At 38.9% G+C, this 21,237-nt stretch overlaps 1 protein-coding gene and 1 long non-coding RNA gene across 2 annotated transcripts; both read left to right on the forward strand.

Moving 5' to 3' along the window:
- Window positions 1–4,562: 4,562 nt before the first annotated feature.
- Window positions 4,563–6,051, forward strand: LOC113106790 (uncharacterized). The gene is made up of 3 exons (XR_003292577.1): window positions 4,563–5,185; window positions 5,433–5,591; window positions 6,016–6,051. It is a non-coding gene; the product is annotated as an uncharacterized LOC113106790 (long non-coding RNA).
- A 592-nt stretch (window positions 6,052–6,643) lies between these two features.
- On the forward strand, window positions 6,644–20,604 carry LOC113107779 (uncharacterized). Its single transcript, XM_026270487.1, has 12 exons — window positions 6,644–6,711; window positions 7,027–7,126; window positions 7,494–7,519; window positions 7,601–7,628; window positions 12,267–12,314; window positions 14,436–14,465; window positions 14,612–14,659; window positions 15,500–15,547; window positions 15,638–15,692; window positions 19,032–19,222; window positions 20,167–20,296; window positions 20,422–20,604. Exons 1-12 carry the CDS (start codon window positions 6,649–6,651, stop codon window positions 20,576–20,578), a joined length of 924 nt encoding a protein of 307 aa, XP_026126272.1. The 5' UTR covers window positions 6,644–6,648; the 3' UTR covers window positions 20,579–20,604.
- Window positions 20,605–21,237: the final 633 nt, after the last annotated feature.

A 21,237-nucleotide genomic window follows, 5' to 3' on the forward strand; every position in this document is an offset into this window, starting at 1 on the left:
ATAGTCAAACAAAGCTGTGTGTATGTCTCCTGTTCAGGTTCGTTTGTCCGACAGACCTCTGGGGTTATTTGATTCTAAACGCTTCTCTAAAAGCTCAGCATAAAACATGTTTTAACAGTTAAAGGAGATCTTTGGCTTCTGTGTTTGTATTGTAAGTACAGCGAAGCAGTCGGTGTGTAAGTGAGATATTGTCTGGCACTGAACTTTCACCTGGTGCTCATGTTTCTTCATCTTTTCAATTAGTCCCGCAGATCTGAGTCCTGTGATCCGCAGCATACGGCAGAGCAAGACGAGCTCAAGTGCTGCCATATGTGCCTCACACAGACTGAGCGTGTGTTTGCTCTCATACATATTTAACAAGCAGCAGAACTACGAATAATTGAGTGTGTAAAACTATATCCATAACATGCTTCTACCAGTGACACACACACACTTTCTCACACACTCTCTCTCTCTCACACACACACACACACACGTAGACAGAATCAGTTTTTACAAAGATTTTTGGCAAGTCGAGTAAAGTACATGAAGCTTATCATCCGAATACACAATTACCAAAACAGAATAAGTGATAATTAACTATCCCAATAAATAAATAAAAGAGTAAAATACAGAAGTTTTCATCCAGAGCATCTCATATGAGAGCACACAGTCATTCTGAAGATGAAACTCAGTACAGTGCAAACAAATAAAGAAGAGTAGATCTCCTGAAGATGAGGAGCTGAAGCTGGACGGGAACTGATTGGGATTGATATCAGTTTTAGATGTTAATGGTACTTTCATGGTTTACTGTGGTGAACTGCGGACTGTCGAGTCTGTTACTGTTGCTTTGGTGCATTTCTAAATCATCCTTAATATTTGCAAAACAGTAAGTGCATTTCTCAAAACAATTCATACAAACAGCACCATACAATGGATTACCTGCAAAAACCTGTAACTTATTCAAAATCTTTCGTTCATCTTTTACAGTTTTTCTCAGTCGCTTTGGTACATTTCTCGAATTATTCTTGAGATTTGTAAAACAGTAAGTGCATTTCTCAGATCAACTCGTACAAAGAGCAAAAAACCATGGATTACCTGCAAAAGCCAGTCTCCTGCTCAAAATAGTTCATCTCTCAAAAATAAATATCTGTGTCAATGAACATGTGAGTGCCATCAGAATGACAAGTCCTTGTGTCATAGTTTACGGATAAGACAGTCAAATCACTTCGTCATGTGGTCAGTATAACAGTGCACTCTGGAGGGATGTTCTGATGGAAACCATGGCAACATTTTGGATGACAGTTACTGTATTGAGTGAAAGAGACTGGATTGAATTCCCAGTTACACTTTTACTAGTGGTCTGACCCATTCAGCCCCCCCCCCCCCCCCCCCCCCCCAAAAAAAAGAAATATGGGCACAAAAATCTGCTTGACAATTTATACCAACCATGACCCATTTAGCATTGAATGACTTATACGATGAACTAAAGACTAAATATTTAGAGGGTTTAGACTATTACACAGAAAACTATACAATACACTTTGAGCAACAAGACATTAGCAACTGATAATGTAGGAAACCGCAGATAAATGTGCCTAATCAATTACATGAATGTACAAAATCAATCACAACTTGTTCAAAAGAATGAGAAACGTGTTTTATGATGTGTATAAATGACTAGATAATGTGGAGGTTGTATATGTAGTTTTGAGAATTTCATTTCTGATCTGAAAGTTGCATCAAAGCGACTAAGAAAACCTGTAATCACAGGAAATGACCATTCTAATCCAAGCCGACAGAGCTCAGACTGGCTGAAGTGTTTGAGAAGGAGAAATCGAGCAGCACTGCGCAGAAAAAGGCACTCAAAGGCCGAGATCCTCCTCTTCCGGCCGGCCGGAGCAGCTGCTTCCGGTCAGATAACGCCCCGCGGTCACGCGCCTGCAGGTCCGGCCGTCTCGAGTCAAATAAAAAGAACTGTAGTCTAGTGTTGTTGTCGGAGAGCAATAATAAAACCAAAACAATCCTAAAGGATCCTGTTGGCATATGTATAATGAAGTAGGAGGCTACATTTGTGATAAAGTGACACATCTGCTCTAAATGTTCTAGTTTAATCTGACACAGACCAGAAGACTACCACTCGCTCGGTTTCCTCTTCTGAAGCAGACGATTGGGACTGACGTCATCGCGCCACCTGCTGGACGGACGAGGCGAAGCAGATCCACTGACCGACCACACGACATTAGTCTGTTTGAGTCACATTAAACTGTGTTTTACAGACAGCTCAGACTTATGACAGAGAAATATGGAGGAACAAAGAAAGAAATGATCACACTATGATTATACTGGTTTCCATAAATCTGTGTTTTGGTTGTATGCCTTGATGAAATGGTTTACACTCTAGATCTGTTCTGGTATCTGATACTACAGTGTAAAGTGTCTGAATAATTATAATTCAGTGTTGTATTTTACATTTACATTTAAATGTAATCATTTAGCAGACACTTTTATCCAAAGCGACTTACAAATGAGGAAAATAGAAGCAGTCAGGTCAACAAGAGAACAACAACAGTATACAAGTGCCATGACAAGTCTCAGTTAGTCTAGTACAGAACACATAGCCAGGTTTTATTTTATTATTATTATTATTATTATTTAATTATTATTAAATGAAAAATACAAGAAATGGAAAAGTGCTAGTGTTAGTTGGTTAAGTGCTGGAGAAAAAGATGAGTCTTTAGATGATTCTTGAAAATGAGTAAAGACTCAGCTGTACGAATTGAGATTGGGAGACCATTCCACCAGCTGGGCACAGTCCAGGAAAAGGTCCGTGAGAGTGATTTTGAACTTCTTTGGGATGGCACCACAAGGCGTCGTTCACTTGCGATCCCAAACTTCTGGAGGGCACATAAGATTTAACCGGTGAGTTTAGGTAAGTTGGTGCCGTGTCAGTGGTCGTCTTGTAGGCAAGCATCAGTACCTTGAATTTGATGCGAACAGCTACTGGTGGCCAGTGTAACCTGATGAGGAGAGGAGTAACATGAGCTTTTTTTGGCTCATTGAAGACAACCCTCGCTGCTGCATTCTGGATCATTTGCAGAGGCTTGACAGTACATGCAGGAAGAGCCAGGAGAGCATTACAATAGTCCAGTCTGGAGAGAACAAGAGCTTGGACAAGAAGTTGGGTTGCTTGCTCTGACAGGAAGGGTCTAATCTTCCTAATGTTGTATAAGGCAAACCTGCAGGACCGGGTCGTTGTAGCAATGTGGTCAGTGAAGCTTAACTGATGATCCATCACAACTCCTAGGTTTCTGGCTGTCCTCGAAGGAGTTATGGTTGATGAACCCCGCCGTATAGAGAAGTTGTGATGAAGCAATGGGTTAGCTGGAATCACCAGTAGTTCAGTCTTTGTAAGGTTAAGCTGAAGGTGATGGTCATTCATCCAGCTAGAGATGTCACTCAGATTTTAGCATTATTTTGGGGGATTTGTTATTACTCAAATGAACAGTGGGACTTTTTAACATAAAAGCAAGTGAAGCTTCTTCCAAACAGTTTTTAAGGTAATGCTCAATCAAGATTGAAATCAAACAAAAGTAGTCGAGAGCTGATAGTATGGTGAACAGAAGAGTGTTGTGTTGTCTGTCAGACATATATATATATATATAATAAGTATACTCTACAAACATACAGTTTGGCTCACCTTGAAAACAAAAAGAGTGAAATCAGAATTGAAAAGTATAAAGACATTAAGCAAAAGGTTTCGGTCTGATTCACAAGGTTTATATGGTAATAGGTGTTTGCAGTTTTGATTCAGATGACTGTTAGTGTAAACCAGTAGCAGCTCCTGACTGTAAATGTAGTTCATTTGACCAGATTTACCATGTGTGACTGCTAATAACTAACACCTCTTCTGCAGAACACACTTCTGGACTCTGTTCTTATGCTGAAAATCCTACAGCGCTGTTTCTCCACCCTGGTCCTGGACAACACTGCACATGTTGTGTGTCTCCAATCAAACACACCTGATTCTGAGTCCACGGGTCATCAGAAGGACCTCCAGCACCTGATCTGGGTGTTAGCATGGAGACATACACCCAGGACCAGGGTTGAGGAACACTGTCCTAGAGGCTCGTTCTCGTGCGTGAGTTTTTCTCCTGCTCCATGAGCGTGCTGACTCAAGACTGTGAAACACTGTTGTTTACTGAAGGAAAGAGCAGAGGTCTTCAGATGCTAATGAGCTCGTCAGCTGGTCCGGTCAGATAACCTGCTAAGTCTTGAGAAATGATTGTATGAAATAATGTGGGATTAATTAACCACATTTTATGTTTTCACAATTTTACTATACAAAAAAAGCTACAGTGCTTTTAGGAGCAGTGATCTCTTTGTTAGCAAAAGCACTAGATGACAGCAAGTTCTAGAAAAAGTACTGGTTTAATTAAAGTAATTTTGTACTGGTTTTTCTATTGTACAAACTGTTTTTTTTTATCCTCTTTCTCTAACCCTACCCCTCACACAAAACTACAGGCAGTTTTACATTCTCACTTCATTCTCTGTGGTCTATAAGCTTGTTTCCTCATGGGGACCAAGACATCTCCCCACTATTTCAACATGTACTGGTATTTTGGGGTTTTGTCCCAATAATGCAGGGAATACCAGAATACCACACAGACACATCATGAATGAAACTTCCTACAGGTGACCTAAAATGATTCATACTGACATTAAATAATGAAACGACTCCAATTAGAAATGTAAAATCAAGTCAGATTCTTCATGTATTTTTGAGAGAACTGTGTATTTTGACCCTGTCAGTGACCCTGATAACAGCAGATCAGTTAAATCTGCTCAGTTTTAGTGTCTGATTGAGAGTCATTTTGGCTTATTGTTTGTACTGTTTGCAGGATTCTGATTGGCTGCGGTGGACATACATTGAGGGAAATGATGAATGAACCATGGTGGAATTTAATCAATGTGACGCCTTTGTCCTGAGGAGGAACAGGGAAGATTAATAATAAATGATATTGCAGTGAACTGCTTGGATCTGTCAGGAGCTCACACTGTTCTCTTCTGTCCATCATGCAGTGGTTTGATGGTCACTATCTGTGTTCAGTGATGATCAGGAGAGGATGCACAGGAGATTCTTCATATCGTCTACAGTGAATCCTGTTGACAGTCCCTCTGAGCATCAAAATAAGATACATGCCGAGTGAGTGCACTCAAAATAAACATTTAGTGTTTTTTTTTTCTTCTCCCCATTTTATTTATTTGCAAAACCATGTTTCATTCAGTTCTGAAGGTACCGCCTCCCAAGCATCACCAGCAGCATGGCCAGATCTTTTGCACTCACTGCCATGAAGAACAGTAATCTGACAGATGAGAAGCTCTTAAGGCTGGATAGGCATTGAGAAGAAACCAAAGGATCCTCACTGAGATGTGCACTTTTGTCTCTTTAGTCCAGCTGAAGCCCAAATGGATGAATGTGAATGCAGCTTTTTACCTGCTGAAGATGTCACATCCAGTAACAGTGCCTGTAGTGTCCAGGAGATATCAGAGCAACTGTCTCTCGCATTGGTGCACCACTCAAAAGAAACTCAGACAGCGTCTTGTACTTGGTAAGTCATATATTCATAAATACAAAGCTCATATTTCATATCTGGGTGTTACATCAACTCTGGCATCTTTATGTCCCAGGAGTTTTATTAAAGCAATCATACTCTTCTGAATTTGTTCATTTGCCTGACTGCGGGTGTCGCTGTTGGACAGTGTTTTCTCTGCTTCCTGCTGGCCTTGCTGCAGCTGATCGTAGCTCCGTGTAGCTGTTTTTTCTCTAGAATCTTTATCTTACTATAAATATAACAATTCACACCATATTTATGATATTATTGATCAATCTTATCAGATTCATTTGATCTTTCACTTTTATTTTAAATCTGTGAGTGCAGTGCACCTGCATTGCGTTAGCACTCGTTAGCCTGTCATTAGCGTTTTCATTCGAACCGAACACTGTTTTTTCCTCTCCTCTCTCTCTCTCTCCAGTTTTTCACAAGTTCATCAAACAACCGCAGTAAGAATATTTCATCAAGCACGGTGAGTAATGGCTTCTCCTGCTATTGTTATTTGCACCTCTTGCCACATGTACAGTTTATCTATCTCTGTCGCTGATGAGGGATTTACATGTGATAAATGCAGGGAAATAGTTAGGCTGACAGAGAAGATTTCAGAATTAGAGACACACATCCAAACTTTAATTGAGGACAGTAAGAATGTTAGGGCTCTAGATATGGCTTTGGATGCGTCTAGTTCAGGGATTCCTGTACATTGTCCGGTTCCAGCAGAGCCCCTGCAGCGCAGGTGGGAATTTTCTTGACTCAAAATTGTCCTGAGGGCAGAAACGTTTGTGATTGGTTCAATCTGACAACCAATCGCAAGAGGGGAGAGAATTGCAGAGGCGGGGCCACCATTTCCAATCTCAACCGTCAAAAAATCCCTCCGCGGTACGCAGGCAAGAAGAACTGGTGGTTATCGTTTCAAAGTAAGTTTTTTAAAAACAAAAACGTAATATTGTCGAAAATGGAGCACTTTATGTGCACCTAAGTGTGACCCCCCTGCTTTCATCATAGTATCATAGTATAATTCGGTTTTCGGTTTTCGGTTTTCGGGCCCTGGAAGATGACGAAGAGGGACCATGACTTACAAAACGACTCTTTGTCATGTGGGGTGTTCTCACTAATGGTACAGTTTGGTCGTTTTCTGCATAATGTTTCTGTTTTCTTTTGAAAATATAAATATTTTTAGTTTTCGCTTTATAGCAATTTTGAATGAAAGTTTCAGATCAAATATTAATGGATTTTTGACATGGACACAGTACTACCTTCAGCACACGATACAGGAGTCATGATCATATAATTATTAAATGAGCACCATAATCTTCTCTTGTAATATAGTCCAATTTTTTTTTTTTTTTTTTTTTACTACAATTTGTTGTTCACATTTATTATAAGTAACATTATTTCATTAAATAAAATAGACTTTCTGTTGCTCTTTTAGTTTGCAGAAATGATCCTCCAGGGACAACAAGGGCACCTCCAATGCCTCCCTATCGCTCAAGAGCGGGAGAGACTTGGGACTTTGTTGTTCAACTCCCTTGGTAAGTAGTAGACATATGTACGGTATGGGTGCTCCTTATTGAGCTCTGCTGGCTACCTGTAGCTGCCAGCATTAAGTTTAACTTACTGATGATTTGGAGTGGTAGGTTTAACTTGTAAATTCGGAGGATGTCATACTTCCGAGTACACTGTTACTACATAATTTCAAGCATAAAATACGACATTAAGTTTATGTTCAAAATCAGATGCTATTTATTTAAGATCTTTCTTAGAAGGACGAGGTGAATACACTGTCTTGGTTCTATGCACATTGAAATAAGTATGCAGAATGAATCATTTATTTATTTGGTTTTTGAAACATTATAATAACATTAAAATGACATTAAGAAACATGTTCATTTCTTTTAGATACGAAGACTCTAAGAAGAAAAAAGGCAAGGGTTAATGATCAAAATATACATACTGTTTCTCAACACATTGTATACTTAACTCAATATTTTTTTTCTCTTTTCTAGGGAAAAATCACCAAATCTAAAAATACAGGTAAGAACAGCCACAGACTGGGACTAATTTTAGGTGTATTGAGATTCTAGGCAAGTCTGTTTGGTAAGTAGGGCTGATGTATATAGACAAGCTACAACCAAACCTAGTATAATTGTTAAAGGGGGGGTGAAATGCTATTTCATGCATACTGAGTTTTTTACACTGTTAAAGAGTTGGATTCCCATGCTAAACATGGACAAATTTTCAAAAATTAAGTTGCACGTTTGAAGGAGTATTTTTGTTCCAAAAATACCTCTTCCGGTTTGTCACAAGTTTCGGAAAGTTTTTTTCGAGTATGACTCTGTGTGACATTAGATGGAGCGGAATTTCCTTATATGGGTCCTTAGGGCACTTCTCCCGGAAGAGCGCGCGCTCCCGTATAGCAGAGCACAGACATTTACTGATCAGAGCGAGGTCGTCGCGAAATTTCAGAAAAGAAGTGTGTTTTTGGTTGCCAGGGCCAGACAACCCTGCACAGATTACCAAAAAAAACTGGTCAGGATTTGTTGTGAAAACCTGGCAACCCTGATCTGAACACACGTGCTGGAGATATACTTCTCATTACAGGAGTGTCTTTACTGATGAGATTTACATGAAAATCGCATTAAATTTTTTTCAGACCTAAATAGAGACGTCGTTGCTGATGCTGCTCTTGTTAAATTTCAGCCTCTGGATCTGATTCTGGATCATAAATATATACGCTGAATCTGACTGTTAGCCATGGTTTGTTTTCTGTTGTTTTTTTCCTCACGGTAAAGTCACAGCTTCCAAACGCTCTCAATGCAAAAGCTTACTGGCGCTCGTGATTCTTTAGCTCCGCCCACACGTCATGCCTCCAGGCACTCATGTTTTTCCGGGAAAAATCGGTACAGACTATCTTTCTCTTATAAATATAATAAAACTAAAGACTTTTTGGAGTTATGAAGGATGCAGTACTACTCTATAGGTACTCAAGATTAACAGGATATTGAGTGAAAACGAGCATTTCTGCTCTTGATTAGCTCAGGTACACACTAGGGCTGCAACTAACGATTATTTTCATAATCGATTAATCGGACGATTATTTTTTCGATTAATCGGATACAGTATTTTTTTTTTTATTCGGTTTGATTTTTTTGTTTATTATAACTAAATAAACACTAAATCAGGGTATTTATGTTTAAAAGTGTACTTTAAAAAGTGCAAAAGCCACACATTGAGTTTTACTAAAATAATCTTTAATTTTTACATTTTAAAACTTAAAACACAAAAGTTTGTCCAGTTTTTAAACAATAAAACTTCTTTAAATATCCAAAATATAAATAAACAAAACAAAATATTGAGTTGTGCTGCTCATATAAACTTCACATTATGAAATTAGGACACAAAGATGTTTGTAATAATATATTAAGCAGCGTATTTTGTTGAAATATCAAAATTATAAATAATGAACAAACAAACGTTACTGTTTGATACAGAGGTAGAATGCAGAAGAAGAGGAAAACTGTGACTGTTCAGTGTTGTTCATAAGAACATGTTTCTTATTCACTCTTCCAAAACTTTGAATTGGAATGCAAAAATGTCAGCATGTCCACATGCTCCGGGCTGAGGCTGGCTCTCTTTTTGGAAGCTATGTTACCTGCAGCGGAAAACAGACGCTCAGATGGTGTTGAGGAGCTTGGGATACACAAGTAGGATTTAGCTAATTTTGCCTAAGTGGGATATTTATCTTTATTATCTCTCCATCAATCCAAAGGATTTTCTTCCTTGGCTAGGGGCCTCTCACCAAAGTAAGCCAGGACTTCATTTCTTATTTGAGTGTTGAGGTCCTCCTCTCTGCTCTCTTCATCACTGCTGCCTCCAGACTCAAGGAGTGAGTCAAGCAAAGATGTTGAAGGTTCAGCTGCAGTTCTTATGGTTGAGGTGGTAATTTGCTGTTGCACCATCTCCCTTCTTGCTGCAAGTGCTTTAGCTTGCACTTTAGCTTGAACAGTTATAATTTGCTCAGGTGACAGAAATTTCAGTCTTCTGAACCTTGGGTCCAGAGCAGAGGAGAGAACCACAGGATTATCTACCTGATCAAAGAGTGTTTCCTTCCATCTGTTTTGAAGCTGCTCAACTGCTGTGACTTGGAAGGACTTCACTGAAGCTGAATCGTAAGGCAGCACCTTCAGTGGACTTCAAGAGCCCTTTCACAAGTGGAGGCAATGAAGAGACTGTTATATATTCCTGCCCACTCATAAAAACAGTGGCACATTCAAATGGCTTAAGAGCAGTTGCAAAGCTCTTCAAGCAGACTCCACTGGTCTGGTTTCAAGTCAAGATAGCGTTTGTCTCTGTGAGTGAGGGATGGGTCAGATAGAGTTGCAGTTACAGGCCACCTCTGTTCAATCAGTCTGTTAATCATGTAGAATGTACTGTTCCATCTAGTACTTACATCCTGAACAAGCTTATGCTCAGGTGTGCCCATTTGTTTCTGTTTGTCTTTCAGCTTGCTGCAGGCTTGCTCACTTTTTTTTAAATGCTCCACAAGACATCTTGCAGCTCCAACAGCTCTTTGAATGCCTGTGTTCTTTAATGCAGCACTAATCACCAACTGCAAGGTGTGGCCAGTGCAGCATATACTGCTCCACCCATGTTTCTCCTCCAGTAATTTTGCAGCGGCCACAATGTTTGCACCATTGTCATGTACAATGGCACAAATATTTTCTCAGAAGGGATTTCAAACTTGACTGCTACTTCTTCCAACCACTCTGCAATGTTGGTTGAGGTATGTCTGTCTTCGAGTGGCATGGTGGTAAGGCAGACAGATGTCATCTTCCAGTCATTCCCAATGTAATGGCATGTAATGCCAAGGTAAGCTTCAGTGGCAACACTTGTCCATATATCAGTAGTTAAAGCCATTCTACTGTTGGTGGTGTTTATAGCACTCTTAATTTTTTGGAATCCTGATACTTCCTCTCCATTAATTTTGTGAAGTGGGTCCTTGAGGGAAGAATATATCCTGGGTTGAGTGTGCCTACCATTTTTTTTAATCTTTCATCTTCCACCATTGACATTGGCCGCATGTCAGTTACCAACATATTAAGTATGACATCTGTTACAATGGCTGCTTGTTGAGGAGTGCATGGGGGATTTCTCCTCTGAACAAATTCACTCATGGTGAGCTGTTTCTTTCTGAAATAAAAAAAACAACATTTGAGTATGCAAGGAGAGACAATTTATGTGTAAATCAATATTTGCATTGTTTTTAATGATAATTACTGTTGGCAAGTTGACAACCATGATTAATGAAAAAAAAAATCTAAATTATATACAACATATTATGTTTTAACAATTTTTGGTAAAACAAATTTACACAGACATGATGTTCAGATGTAAAGATATAAACCAAAACATCTAAAATATATAATAAATTCAATTTTTATTTAAAATTAAATTAATTATAAGGATATATTGATCAATTAAATATAGAAAGAATGAAAACAAGCGTGTGAACGTAGTAGAGCCGCAGTAGATCGAAACTTTTTTAAAACTTTTTATTACATGGCTTGGTTGAATTCCAACGTAGAATGCTGTCTGTTATTTCTTGATAACAGACCGCTCGCTGCGAAATATAACACATCGTTGCCATGAAAAACAGAGCGTTGCTATGGACGCAGGATTCTAACCGTAGAGACGAAACAGACTATTTTCTTTAGTGAAAGCAATACAATCGTTTTTAAATCAATAAACTCAGGACAGGAAAAATTATGCATTCGCTAAAAACCACTGACTACAGTGACTAAAAAAACAATCTTTTACTACTGCTGTTATTAACTGCCTTTATATTTAATTTGCCTTTAACCATTTAATTTAACCTATTTCTGCGGTAGCGCTATTATAATGCATCACTTATATTGCGAGCGAACTGATTGCGCAACCTGATACTCGAGACAAAATAGATCTAGTGTGACTGTCCCGAAGTTGGTAAACAAAGCTGTTTACACAGTAGCATTGAATTAAACCAGACTATACTATTTTCACATCTTCATATACTGAGAATATAAGCTACAGTTTTGGCTTACCGTGCTGATGTTTCACCTTCATCCATGACAACGTGTTTCCTCTTCATGTGTTCGTGCATTACTGTGGTACTTCCATGCCACACAAGCTCAGCTTTGCATAACTTGCAGATTACAGTCTTATTTGCTGCATTTAATGTAAAATGCTCCCATGCCTTAGATGACTTGGGGCGCACACTTTTTTCTGCCACCGATTGATCTGTCATTTCTCTCTGATTAACATTACTCTCTGCAATTTCGCGTGTGACTGTTGTCATGAAAGTGACGTCATCAGTAACGCTCCCCGTGACGTGAGCAGACCAACTAATCGACAATGACATTCGTTGACAACGATTTTCATAATCGATTATTATCGATTTGATCGATTAGTTGTTGCAGCCCTAGTACACACACACACACACACACACACACAGTCTTAAATACAGTAGATGGTGATCAGCATTCGAGTCACTCACTCACAACATACATGTAGGGATCTTTTCAGTAAGCAGTTGTGTCTTTGATGTATTAACTTTGCTGTTAGGAAAGTACAGAGATCTTTCTTTTGAAACAGTTTGTTCCCTGAATGCTGTTCTCTGATTGGTCTTAAATATAGTAGATGGTGGCCTTGCACAGGAATCTGAGTCCACAGAGGGTGAACAAGGTAGGAAGATACTGTATTTATGGTCAGCATTCGAGTCACTCACCCACAACCAGACATGGGGACTTGTGACTTGGTGACTTGGACTCGAGTCGACTCGAGTCGCTATTTTTAGGACTTGAGACTTGACTCGGACTTGGAAGTTAAAGACTCGGGACTTGACTTGACTTGAGACACGATGACTTGAATGACTTGAGTGTTAATCACATCATGTTTTCAGTTTGAATATAAAATATATAAATTATTTTTTAAAATAAAGTTGATTACTCAGCTGGAGCGCAGGCTGAGAATAGCGTCGAGACTGGATCAGGACACTATCATCAGTCATGCCCTCTCTACCTTACACACACCACGCCCACTTAAATCAGATATCACATCACATCAACATGTCAGCCTGAGGGTTACCGACGGTCATCGCTTTTGTCTTCAATAATTCGCGCCTAAAAACGCGTGGAAAACGCTAGTCGCGCCGCTTTCTCCTTCTTTCCAAAGCGCTCGGACAGAAGTGCTCCTGGGGCGTCTGTCGTTGCTAAGCATCCATGACACGCTCTCTCTCAATGGAGACGCGGAAATTTCAGCAAAGGATAAATGGATTTGCAGCACTAAAAATCGCTCGCAGTAGCTCTGCTACTAAATTCATTTCAAAATGGCAATCCATATACAGCTATGATCAGCTGTTCCTTCATCTTAGCTGAGCTTTCAACGTTGATACGGGAAAGGATGAAGCTGATTGGTTAGTTATTGTCACATGACCCGCGGTGCGCTTGCGGCATTCTGAAAAGTTTTAACAAGATGCGGTGCGCGTCGTGAGCGCGTTGCTTCCATTATGAGCGCGCATACCGCGCGCCTACATTGGAAATAGCGAACTTGCGCGCGCAAAAGACATGCTGTGAACGGCCCCTAATGATCTGCTAGCAGGCCGTCAAAAAAACGCATTCCAGGGGCGGCGCTAGGGCTGGGCTAAGGGGGCATAAGCCCCGAATATTTTGTTACCTTGTCTTTCTCATAGAGCAAAACAATTAATCAGAAAAACTAATGTAGCTGACGCGATTACCCAATCATGAGAAGTGCACATTACATATATATATATATATATATATATATATATATATATATGTATGTATGTATGTATGTATGTATGTATATATATATATATATATATATATATATATATATATATATACCCCATCACTCTCCTTCTTGCTCAAATAGCCCTTGATGCCTTCAGCGTGAATCTACAATTTTCATAGTCATGAAAATAAAGAAAACTCTTTGAATGAGAAGGTGTGTCCAAACTTTTGGTCTGTACTGTACATAACAAAAAAGTATGAAACAACTGAAAATACGTCATATTTATATTCTATACTGAGAGAGAGAGAGAGAGAGAGAGTGTGTGTGTGTGTGTGTGAGAGAGAGAGAGAGAGAGAGAGAGAGTGTGTGTGTGTGTGTGTGTGAGAGAGAGAGAGAGAGAGAGAGAGAGAGAGAGGAGAAATGTAACAAAGTTTAATGTTGTATGTAAACTGTGTTTGAGAGAGAGAGAGAGAGGTGTTCAGAGAGGAGTCTGTTGGATGTTTAGCTGTTATTTGTTTTATGGACTCAATGTTGAAAATGTAAAACATTTCAAACACTGTTGGCAGAAGTGAAAAATAAATAATTTTAGGAAGTTACAATTTTGTTTGATTCCATGATGTATTTTACTGAACATGAGTATTTACAATGCAAATCCAAATTATTTTAATTTACTGACAGTTACTTATATCTTGTCTTTTAACTTTATTAAGATCAGATTCTGCAGGTAAAATAACAATATTAAGGTGACTTGACTTGGACTTGACTTGACATAGCTTGTGACTTGACTTGACTTGACTTGCCCAAGAAAAAAATACTTGGGACTTACTTGAGACTTGAAGGTTAAGACTTGAGACTTACTTGAGACTTGCACATGTGTGACTTGGTCCCATCTCTGCCCACAACATACATGTAGGGATCTTTTCAGTAAGCAGTTGTGTCTTTGATGTATTAACTGATCCACATAGCACTGCTTTTTAGGTAAGAAATATACAAACACACAGCCCACCTGAATATCTTTCATGTAGGCATTTGTTTTCTTTTATGCTTGGACAGATCAACCTGTTGGAGAGCACCCATGTGCAGGTAAAAAAAATATATAGAGAACACACACACACATACGCACCTTTCCTCTGCCACCAACAGTACATTGCTGTTAGGAAAGTACAGAGATCTTTCTTTTGAAACAGTTTGTTCCCTGAATGCTGTTCTCTGATTGGTCTTAAATTTAGTAGACGGTGGCCTTGCACAGGAATCTGAGTCCACAGAGGGTGAACAAGGTAGGAAGATACTGTATTTATGGTCAGCATTCGAGTCACTCACTCACAACATACATGTAGGGATCTTTTCAGTAAGCAGTTGTGTCTTTGATGTTTTAACTTTGCTGTTAGGAAAGTACAGAGATCTTTCTTTTGAAACAGTTTGTTCCCTGAATGCTGTTTTCTGATTGGTCTTAAAGGAGAACTCAATTTTAAAATTGAGCTCAATTTTTGGTAAATTTGGAGTGCTGTCAATACAGAGAACAACAACAAAAATCGGTGTTGCCTACACCATGTTATCCTCTTTTTAAAATTTGCACCCTGTTAAGTTCAATGGGGCAAGTTTTAAACCTGCTTTTACCCTCTTAACATCCTTGATGTGTCATTACAAGTGCACAGCCAATGTGAGTGATTCCTTCAAAGTGAACACGAGTGAATCTGACTGCAGTAGATGTGAAATATATGAATAAAAGTGAAGGCAATTCAGCCAGCGCTCATACCTGTATTTACATCCTGTTTTCGGTCAAAGGCCATACTAGTCGATTGTCGAGTCACGCGCATAGGTTTAGTTACCTATGATCACGCGCGTGAACTCAACAATCGATTACTATGGCCTTCGACCGAAAACAGGATGTAAATACAGGTAAATACACTTGTAATGACACATCAAGGATATTAAGAGGGTAAAAGCAGATTTAAGACTTGCCCCATTGAAGTCAACAGGGTGCAAATTTTAAAAAGAGGATAACATGGTGTAGGCAACACCGGTTTTTGTAGTTGTTATCTGTATTGACAGCACTCCAAATTTACCAAAAAATGAGCTCAATGTTAAAATTCACCGGATTTCTCCTTTAAATATAGTAGATGGTGGCCTTGCACAGGCATCTGAGTCCACAGAGGGTGAACAAGGTAGGAAGATACTGTATTTATGGTCCGCATAGTTTTGGCCATGAAATTAATTGACAATAAAATAAAAACAATATTTTTTCACTTCTACAGTATTATTCGAAGTGGAGAGTGTTCTCCGGTTACCTGACGGGACCAAGGCCAAAAGGTAACTTTGTATGTCATTACCATCAATATTTCATACATTTACATAATTCTTCCTTAATTAATAGTTCCAAACAATAACTGTGCACAGGTCTACACATTGCACGATTACTGTATTTTCCGCACAATAAGGCGCACTTCACAGCCGCTGACTTAAAGAGCCAGTAAGATGAAAATTCTAAGCTTCCTATCACTGTTTATAAGTCCTGTACAGTAGGTTTAAATCCATCCATGGTTAAAAAATATTGTCATTTTGTCAAAATATAATTTTAAAATTACCTCAATTCTCAGAGATCCCCAAATGGTTCGCGCGAAGCTGTTCAAAAGATTTCCTTAAACCCCACCTTTCGGTAGCATACTATGTTCTGATTGGTCAACTGACATAGGTTTGATTGGTTGTTCCGCACACAACTTCATGGTAAACAATGCGTTAGCATCTGTTTGGGGTGAATTATGTCTTATTCCTATCATCGCGAAGCAAACAGTAAAATAAAAAACTTGAACAGTCTCGCTGCTTTTTCTTCTGTGTGCGTATTCGAGCCGCGCGCTTCAGTTTGAATCTGAATAGCGTGTTATGAAGTGACGTATTTATGTGACGTGAACATCATCTGCGCAAAGTAGTTTCCCGATTACATGACACAGTGGAGCCAAATTAATATTGTGTGAACTTTCAAAAACTGCGGTTTGATGAAATAGAGGAAAAAAAGTTGATTCCCCCAACACCCCCTTCTCACGAGGCTACTAACACTGTTGTAGCTTCATTCAGAAGTTGATGCAACTTTACAGTTGTAAGATTGCACTTTTTTGTTACAGAACAGTACAGTTGTATGTAAAATAATTTACGTTGCAGTAAGAGATTGCAACTTAAATATTCTGTGATTTAGTGTGCTCGCTTATCATAGGAAGTAATAAGAAATTACTCTTTACATTATGGTAGTAGCCTAGTGAGAATAAGGTGTTGGGGGAATCACCTTTTTTTTCTCATTTTCATCAAACCGCAGTTTTTGCAAGTTCGCGCAATTTCATCGCATAAAATTGCGAAAATATCCCGCATATTCCATTGCATTTTTTAAGAAAACGTGCCGCAAAATCAAGGATTTTTGCCCGCAACAATCACATAAAAAATCCGCGTTTTTCTGGAGGGACTGATACTTCGCGTTGTGATTCGGAGATGCTTGTTGGTCTAAATAAAGTTGGTAATGAACCCTCTTTTATGGCCAAACGCTTTGAAATTCCCGCCTTGTACTCACCTAGATTAGAAAAACAGTCATCAGTGAAATGTTGTGAACACAACAAAAGGGATTTGTTGTACTGCTCTGGTATTGTGGTAAAAAAGAATTTTAGGCATTGGTTCTTCTGATCTTCATTCTTTGGCAGTGAAAATAAAACAAACTTGCCTTTACAATTAAAAACACCTTGTCTCCTCGACATGATGCTATCACACCAAACAGAGCGTCTGTGTGTGGGGGGTGGGGCAGTTCAGAGTTTCGTTTCTCCCGAGACGGAAGGCGGAGTTTATTATGCAAAGTGTTCTAGTGACGTACATAGAGATGGGCAAAAGATTTGAAATCTATAACGACTCGTTTCAGCGATTCAGAATCGACTCCTTACTTTAGAAGCCAATAACTTTATAAATCGTGTACTTTTTGGTTTAATTACTTTGCACATTGTTTAAGCTGCAGTAGGGAATTTTTGTAAAAATATATTTAAAAAAAAAAATTTAAACCTGTCATTATGTCCTGACAGTAGAATATGAGACAGATAATCTGTGAGCCTCTGGCTCCTCCCAGTGCTCCTATTGCCATTTGCAGAAAGTCATTCGCTCCTGGTAAAAAACAACCAATCAGAGCTGCGCTCCGTAACTTTGTTTGTGTTCAAAATGTAGAAAAATGTATATAATAAGCGAGTACACCATGAATCCATTTCCAAACCGTGTTTTTAGCTTGTCCTAAATCACTAGGGTGCAGCTATAATAAGTGTTTATATTCAGACTATTTTAGATTTAATGTAATACAGGTCATTTTTGATTTCCCATCTGTGTGGCTCTTTAAACCTTGTTTATACTTTCGCCTGTCACCAGAGCGCGAGCCTCCGCTGACTGCGCGCGCAACTCCCCATACAGACGAGGCATTTATACTTGACACAACTGTTTCATTTTAGACTGAACACCAGACCATACAACTGATTTAGACGCGCAAACTGGGTGCCGGTGTGATGAGATGTACTACTAATATCCATCTGCTCGGGCAGATTCGACTCAAAGTCATGCATCTTCGGAGGCTCGCGCGCTTTTACAAACACGTCATTTTTGCCGCGCATGCGCCTCCTCATCCGGATATGCATGACTTTGAGCCGAATCTGCCCGAGCAGAGGGATATTAGGTTTTTTATTACCTTCACGCTCGAGTATAAACAAGGTTTTACAGCTCAGCCACTTGTTTTTTCATATTTTTTTGCAAGTGGTAGATCTTGGTTTACATTAGGACTTTGGATGTGATCTTAGGCTTGAAAAGGTTGGTGACCACTGCATAACGCAAACCCAGTCAAACGTTTGACTGCAGTATCTTCTATTCTATGCGCCTTATAATCCGGTGGGCCCTATATATGAAAACTGTTCTAAAATAGGCCATTCATTGAAGGTGCGCCTTATAGTGCGGAAAATACGGTATATTAGACTATGTATAACCCTCAGTGTTGCACACTATTATATTTAAATTTGCTCTGCAGTTATGTCTGGCCCTGAGAAATAACCTTCTTGGGAGGTACCAATGACAATCGAAAAATGTTTCTGTGTACAAGGGAGGAACACGTTTGGCTCGGTATGTTTTCAAAGTCCGTAACTGTGATTGCGCGGGGTCACACTCACTGTATGAAATGAAGTAGGTGGGGCTGGTAACTAGGTTATCAGAAGTACACAGAAGGAATTTTTAAGCAGAAATATGTTTCTCCACAGACAATTACTTATTTCCCAAATTTAGGTAAACTCCTGCTCTTGTAACTCTTGTAAGGACAGGTGCATATCATATTCCTAAGCCTTTACAAAAGCTCATAACAGCCTCTTACATGGCTCATCATGCTAACATGGCACAAAATTCCTACTTGCAGCACCTTTTCTGTGGACTAAATCTTTAAAAGTCCCCAGCTTCCACCTAGATATACTGGGCCAAAGTCAGTAATACTGAGTCATGTCTTAAGAAGCTGTTAGGAATAAGTTATTTAAAACCCTTTTTAAGGTGTCATGTATGTGTTCTCCTGTACCTAAAGTGTGACCTACCAACATTTCTACAAAGTAGAAGATTGTTTTAACTGTATATGCCTGCTTAAAATCTCCACTGATATTGCAGATATAAAGTGACTAGGGAGGAACTGGTTAGAAGGTGTGGGCCACCAGAGGGCTATTCGCCCAATGCTCTGGTGGCCTACTTAAGGAAAGGCAAGAGCCAAAAAGAGGCGCTCATGGCCAAGTTGCACGACTCACAGGTGGAGCCAGGACCACGAATCAGGCTGTCAACAAGTGTCAGCAAGTTGTGTGAAGGTAACTGAGGTCTAGAGGTTAAGAACATGATGTGCAAGAGTTTAAGGGCAGTGGACCACCCATCACTTCACACAGCTGGTATAAGAATCTTTTCTAAATAGTCTGGCTAGGCGGAAATCTTTGATACCATTAAGATTTTGGTAATTTTGCACTATTTTGGCAGGATGTGAAGGCATTGAAATTGGTTCTCGTTACACACAATACAAACACATTTCCAGAAATAACTATTCTGCATGACATTGGGCAGTGATTTTAATTCTTTTTTACCTTGAGTACCACCTCAGAAAATATTAGGCTTTTCCAATACCACCATCTTACATTTACAGCAGTATGGCATGCAATCGGGGTGAAATTGAAACCTCACTGTGATGTCAAATCATAAGAATAAGACAAATAGCAAAAATATTTTTTAATTTTCAAATTTTGTTTTACACGTTGTATTATTTATTGTGATTATTGCATCATTAAACTAATCACTTAGAAGTTGCCACCAACACGGATGCACATAGATAATTAACTCTGATCTATTTTTTTGGTTGCAGAAAACCGTGAGATAGGAGGTTGGGTAAACATTTTTTGTTTATAGAAGCTATCTCGTTATCGTGTCTTATGTCTTTGTAAGATGTTAGCCCACTTAAATGAAGATGAAGATTTTGGGACAAGTAGGCTCAGAAAGAATCCACCTTGCCTTTGTATTACTGAGAGGTCTTGAATTAACAGGACTTACCTCTTCCCCAAGTAACATTAGGCTGTAATTATGAAATTTTCATAGATCTTCTCAACTAGGCGGACTCATCAAATGGCATCATCAAGGCACTTTCACATGTTGATCAGAACTTTTTTGGAATGACTGAATCTCGTTTCTGTCTTTAACAGTCTATACTCCATTCTTAGTTTGACAAAAATAAAACATTTTTGTACTCTCTTGCACTTTGTATTTGTAGAAGAATGTCTGGCCCTTGCAGAGGATGTAAATTACATGGGTTTTAAATACCTACCAATTCAAAAAATTGGCCAGGCTTGCCTGGAGGAGGACCAACATCTTGAGGCCATCGTCAAGGCCCAACACTGCAGGTTAATTGATCTGTTGTTACCAATGCCAGTATGCAAGATTAAAAAGGCTTAGACCTACATATGCATTACATCACCTTTACCACTGCTCTTTATGTCAATAACATCTGTTTTTAACACTTTTGCAGGCAGACACTAACAAGGATAAAGACCGCGATGGAGGCCAACTGGTCCTATTACAACCTCGCTACGCATGGCCTTGGGCCAGAAATGTTGAAGGGTGCGTTTTCTTTAATTGATGCGTGCCTGGTCGAGGCAGAGAACCTCCACTGCCTCCAGAAGTAAATAAAGCATGTCAATTTTAAAGTGGTATCAGCATTTATGGGTAGCCTTGACAAAGTAATAGTCTTTATGGTTTACTGAGTAAACCACTTTGCACAATATAGATGTGATTTAACCCTTGTGTTGACTTAGGGTGAAATTGACTCGTTTTATTTATTTTTTTTATATCAGAAAATATGGGACATAAAAATAAACACTGAAAATGTGTAAAAGAAATTATTTAAAACGTTGGAAAAAGCAAGAACAAAAAGTGTTTTTTTTTTTTCTCAAGGTTGACGAGAATACAACACAAGGGAGAAAACAGTTTGCTAAATACATGTTAAGTTAAACCATTTGAATGTATGGAAAGTCTTGGTTTTGGACTGAGAATGTATCAAAGCATCAAAGTTATAAAGCAATTTTCTTTATTTGTAATTGTGAGTACATTTTTCTTGGGGATCAATACTTTTACTGAATTACGGGACCTGTGTACTTCACCACTCTGCTGGTATAATTTACATTTCATATTGGTAAAACACTACTATTGCTTCTGCCATTAAATGTAAGAAGTCTATACATTTCCCAAAACTTCATAAAACTTTGATTTAATTATCAGTATTTTATTTACCTGATCAACTACCAAGAAAATTCATCAACCAATCAAGACGGGCGCTTTCACATGC

This window comes from Carassius auratus, chromosome 8 (genome assembly GCF_003368295.1).
Source record: "Carassius auratus strain Wakin chromosome 8, ASM336829v1, whole genome shotgun sequence".
NCBI classification, from domain to species: Eukaryota; Metazoa; Chordata; class Actinopteri; order Cypriniformes; family Cyprinidae; genus Carassius; species Carassius auratus.

Excerpts from the sequence above, each read along its gene's own strand:
- LOC113107779 (XM_026270487.1), top strand. The coding sequence starts at position 6,649 with ATGACGAAGAGGGACCATGACTTACAAAACGACTCTTTGTCATGTGGG. Across the intron at positions 7,520-7,600 it reads AGACTCTAAGAAGAAAAAAG|GGAAAAATCACCAAATCTAA; the intron begins GCAAGGGTTAAT and ends TCTCTTTTCTAG. Across the intron at positions 12,315-14,435 it reads GTCCACAGAGGGTGAACAAG|ATCAACCTGTTGGAGAGCAC; the intron begins GTAGGAAGATAC and ends ATGCTTGGACAG.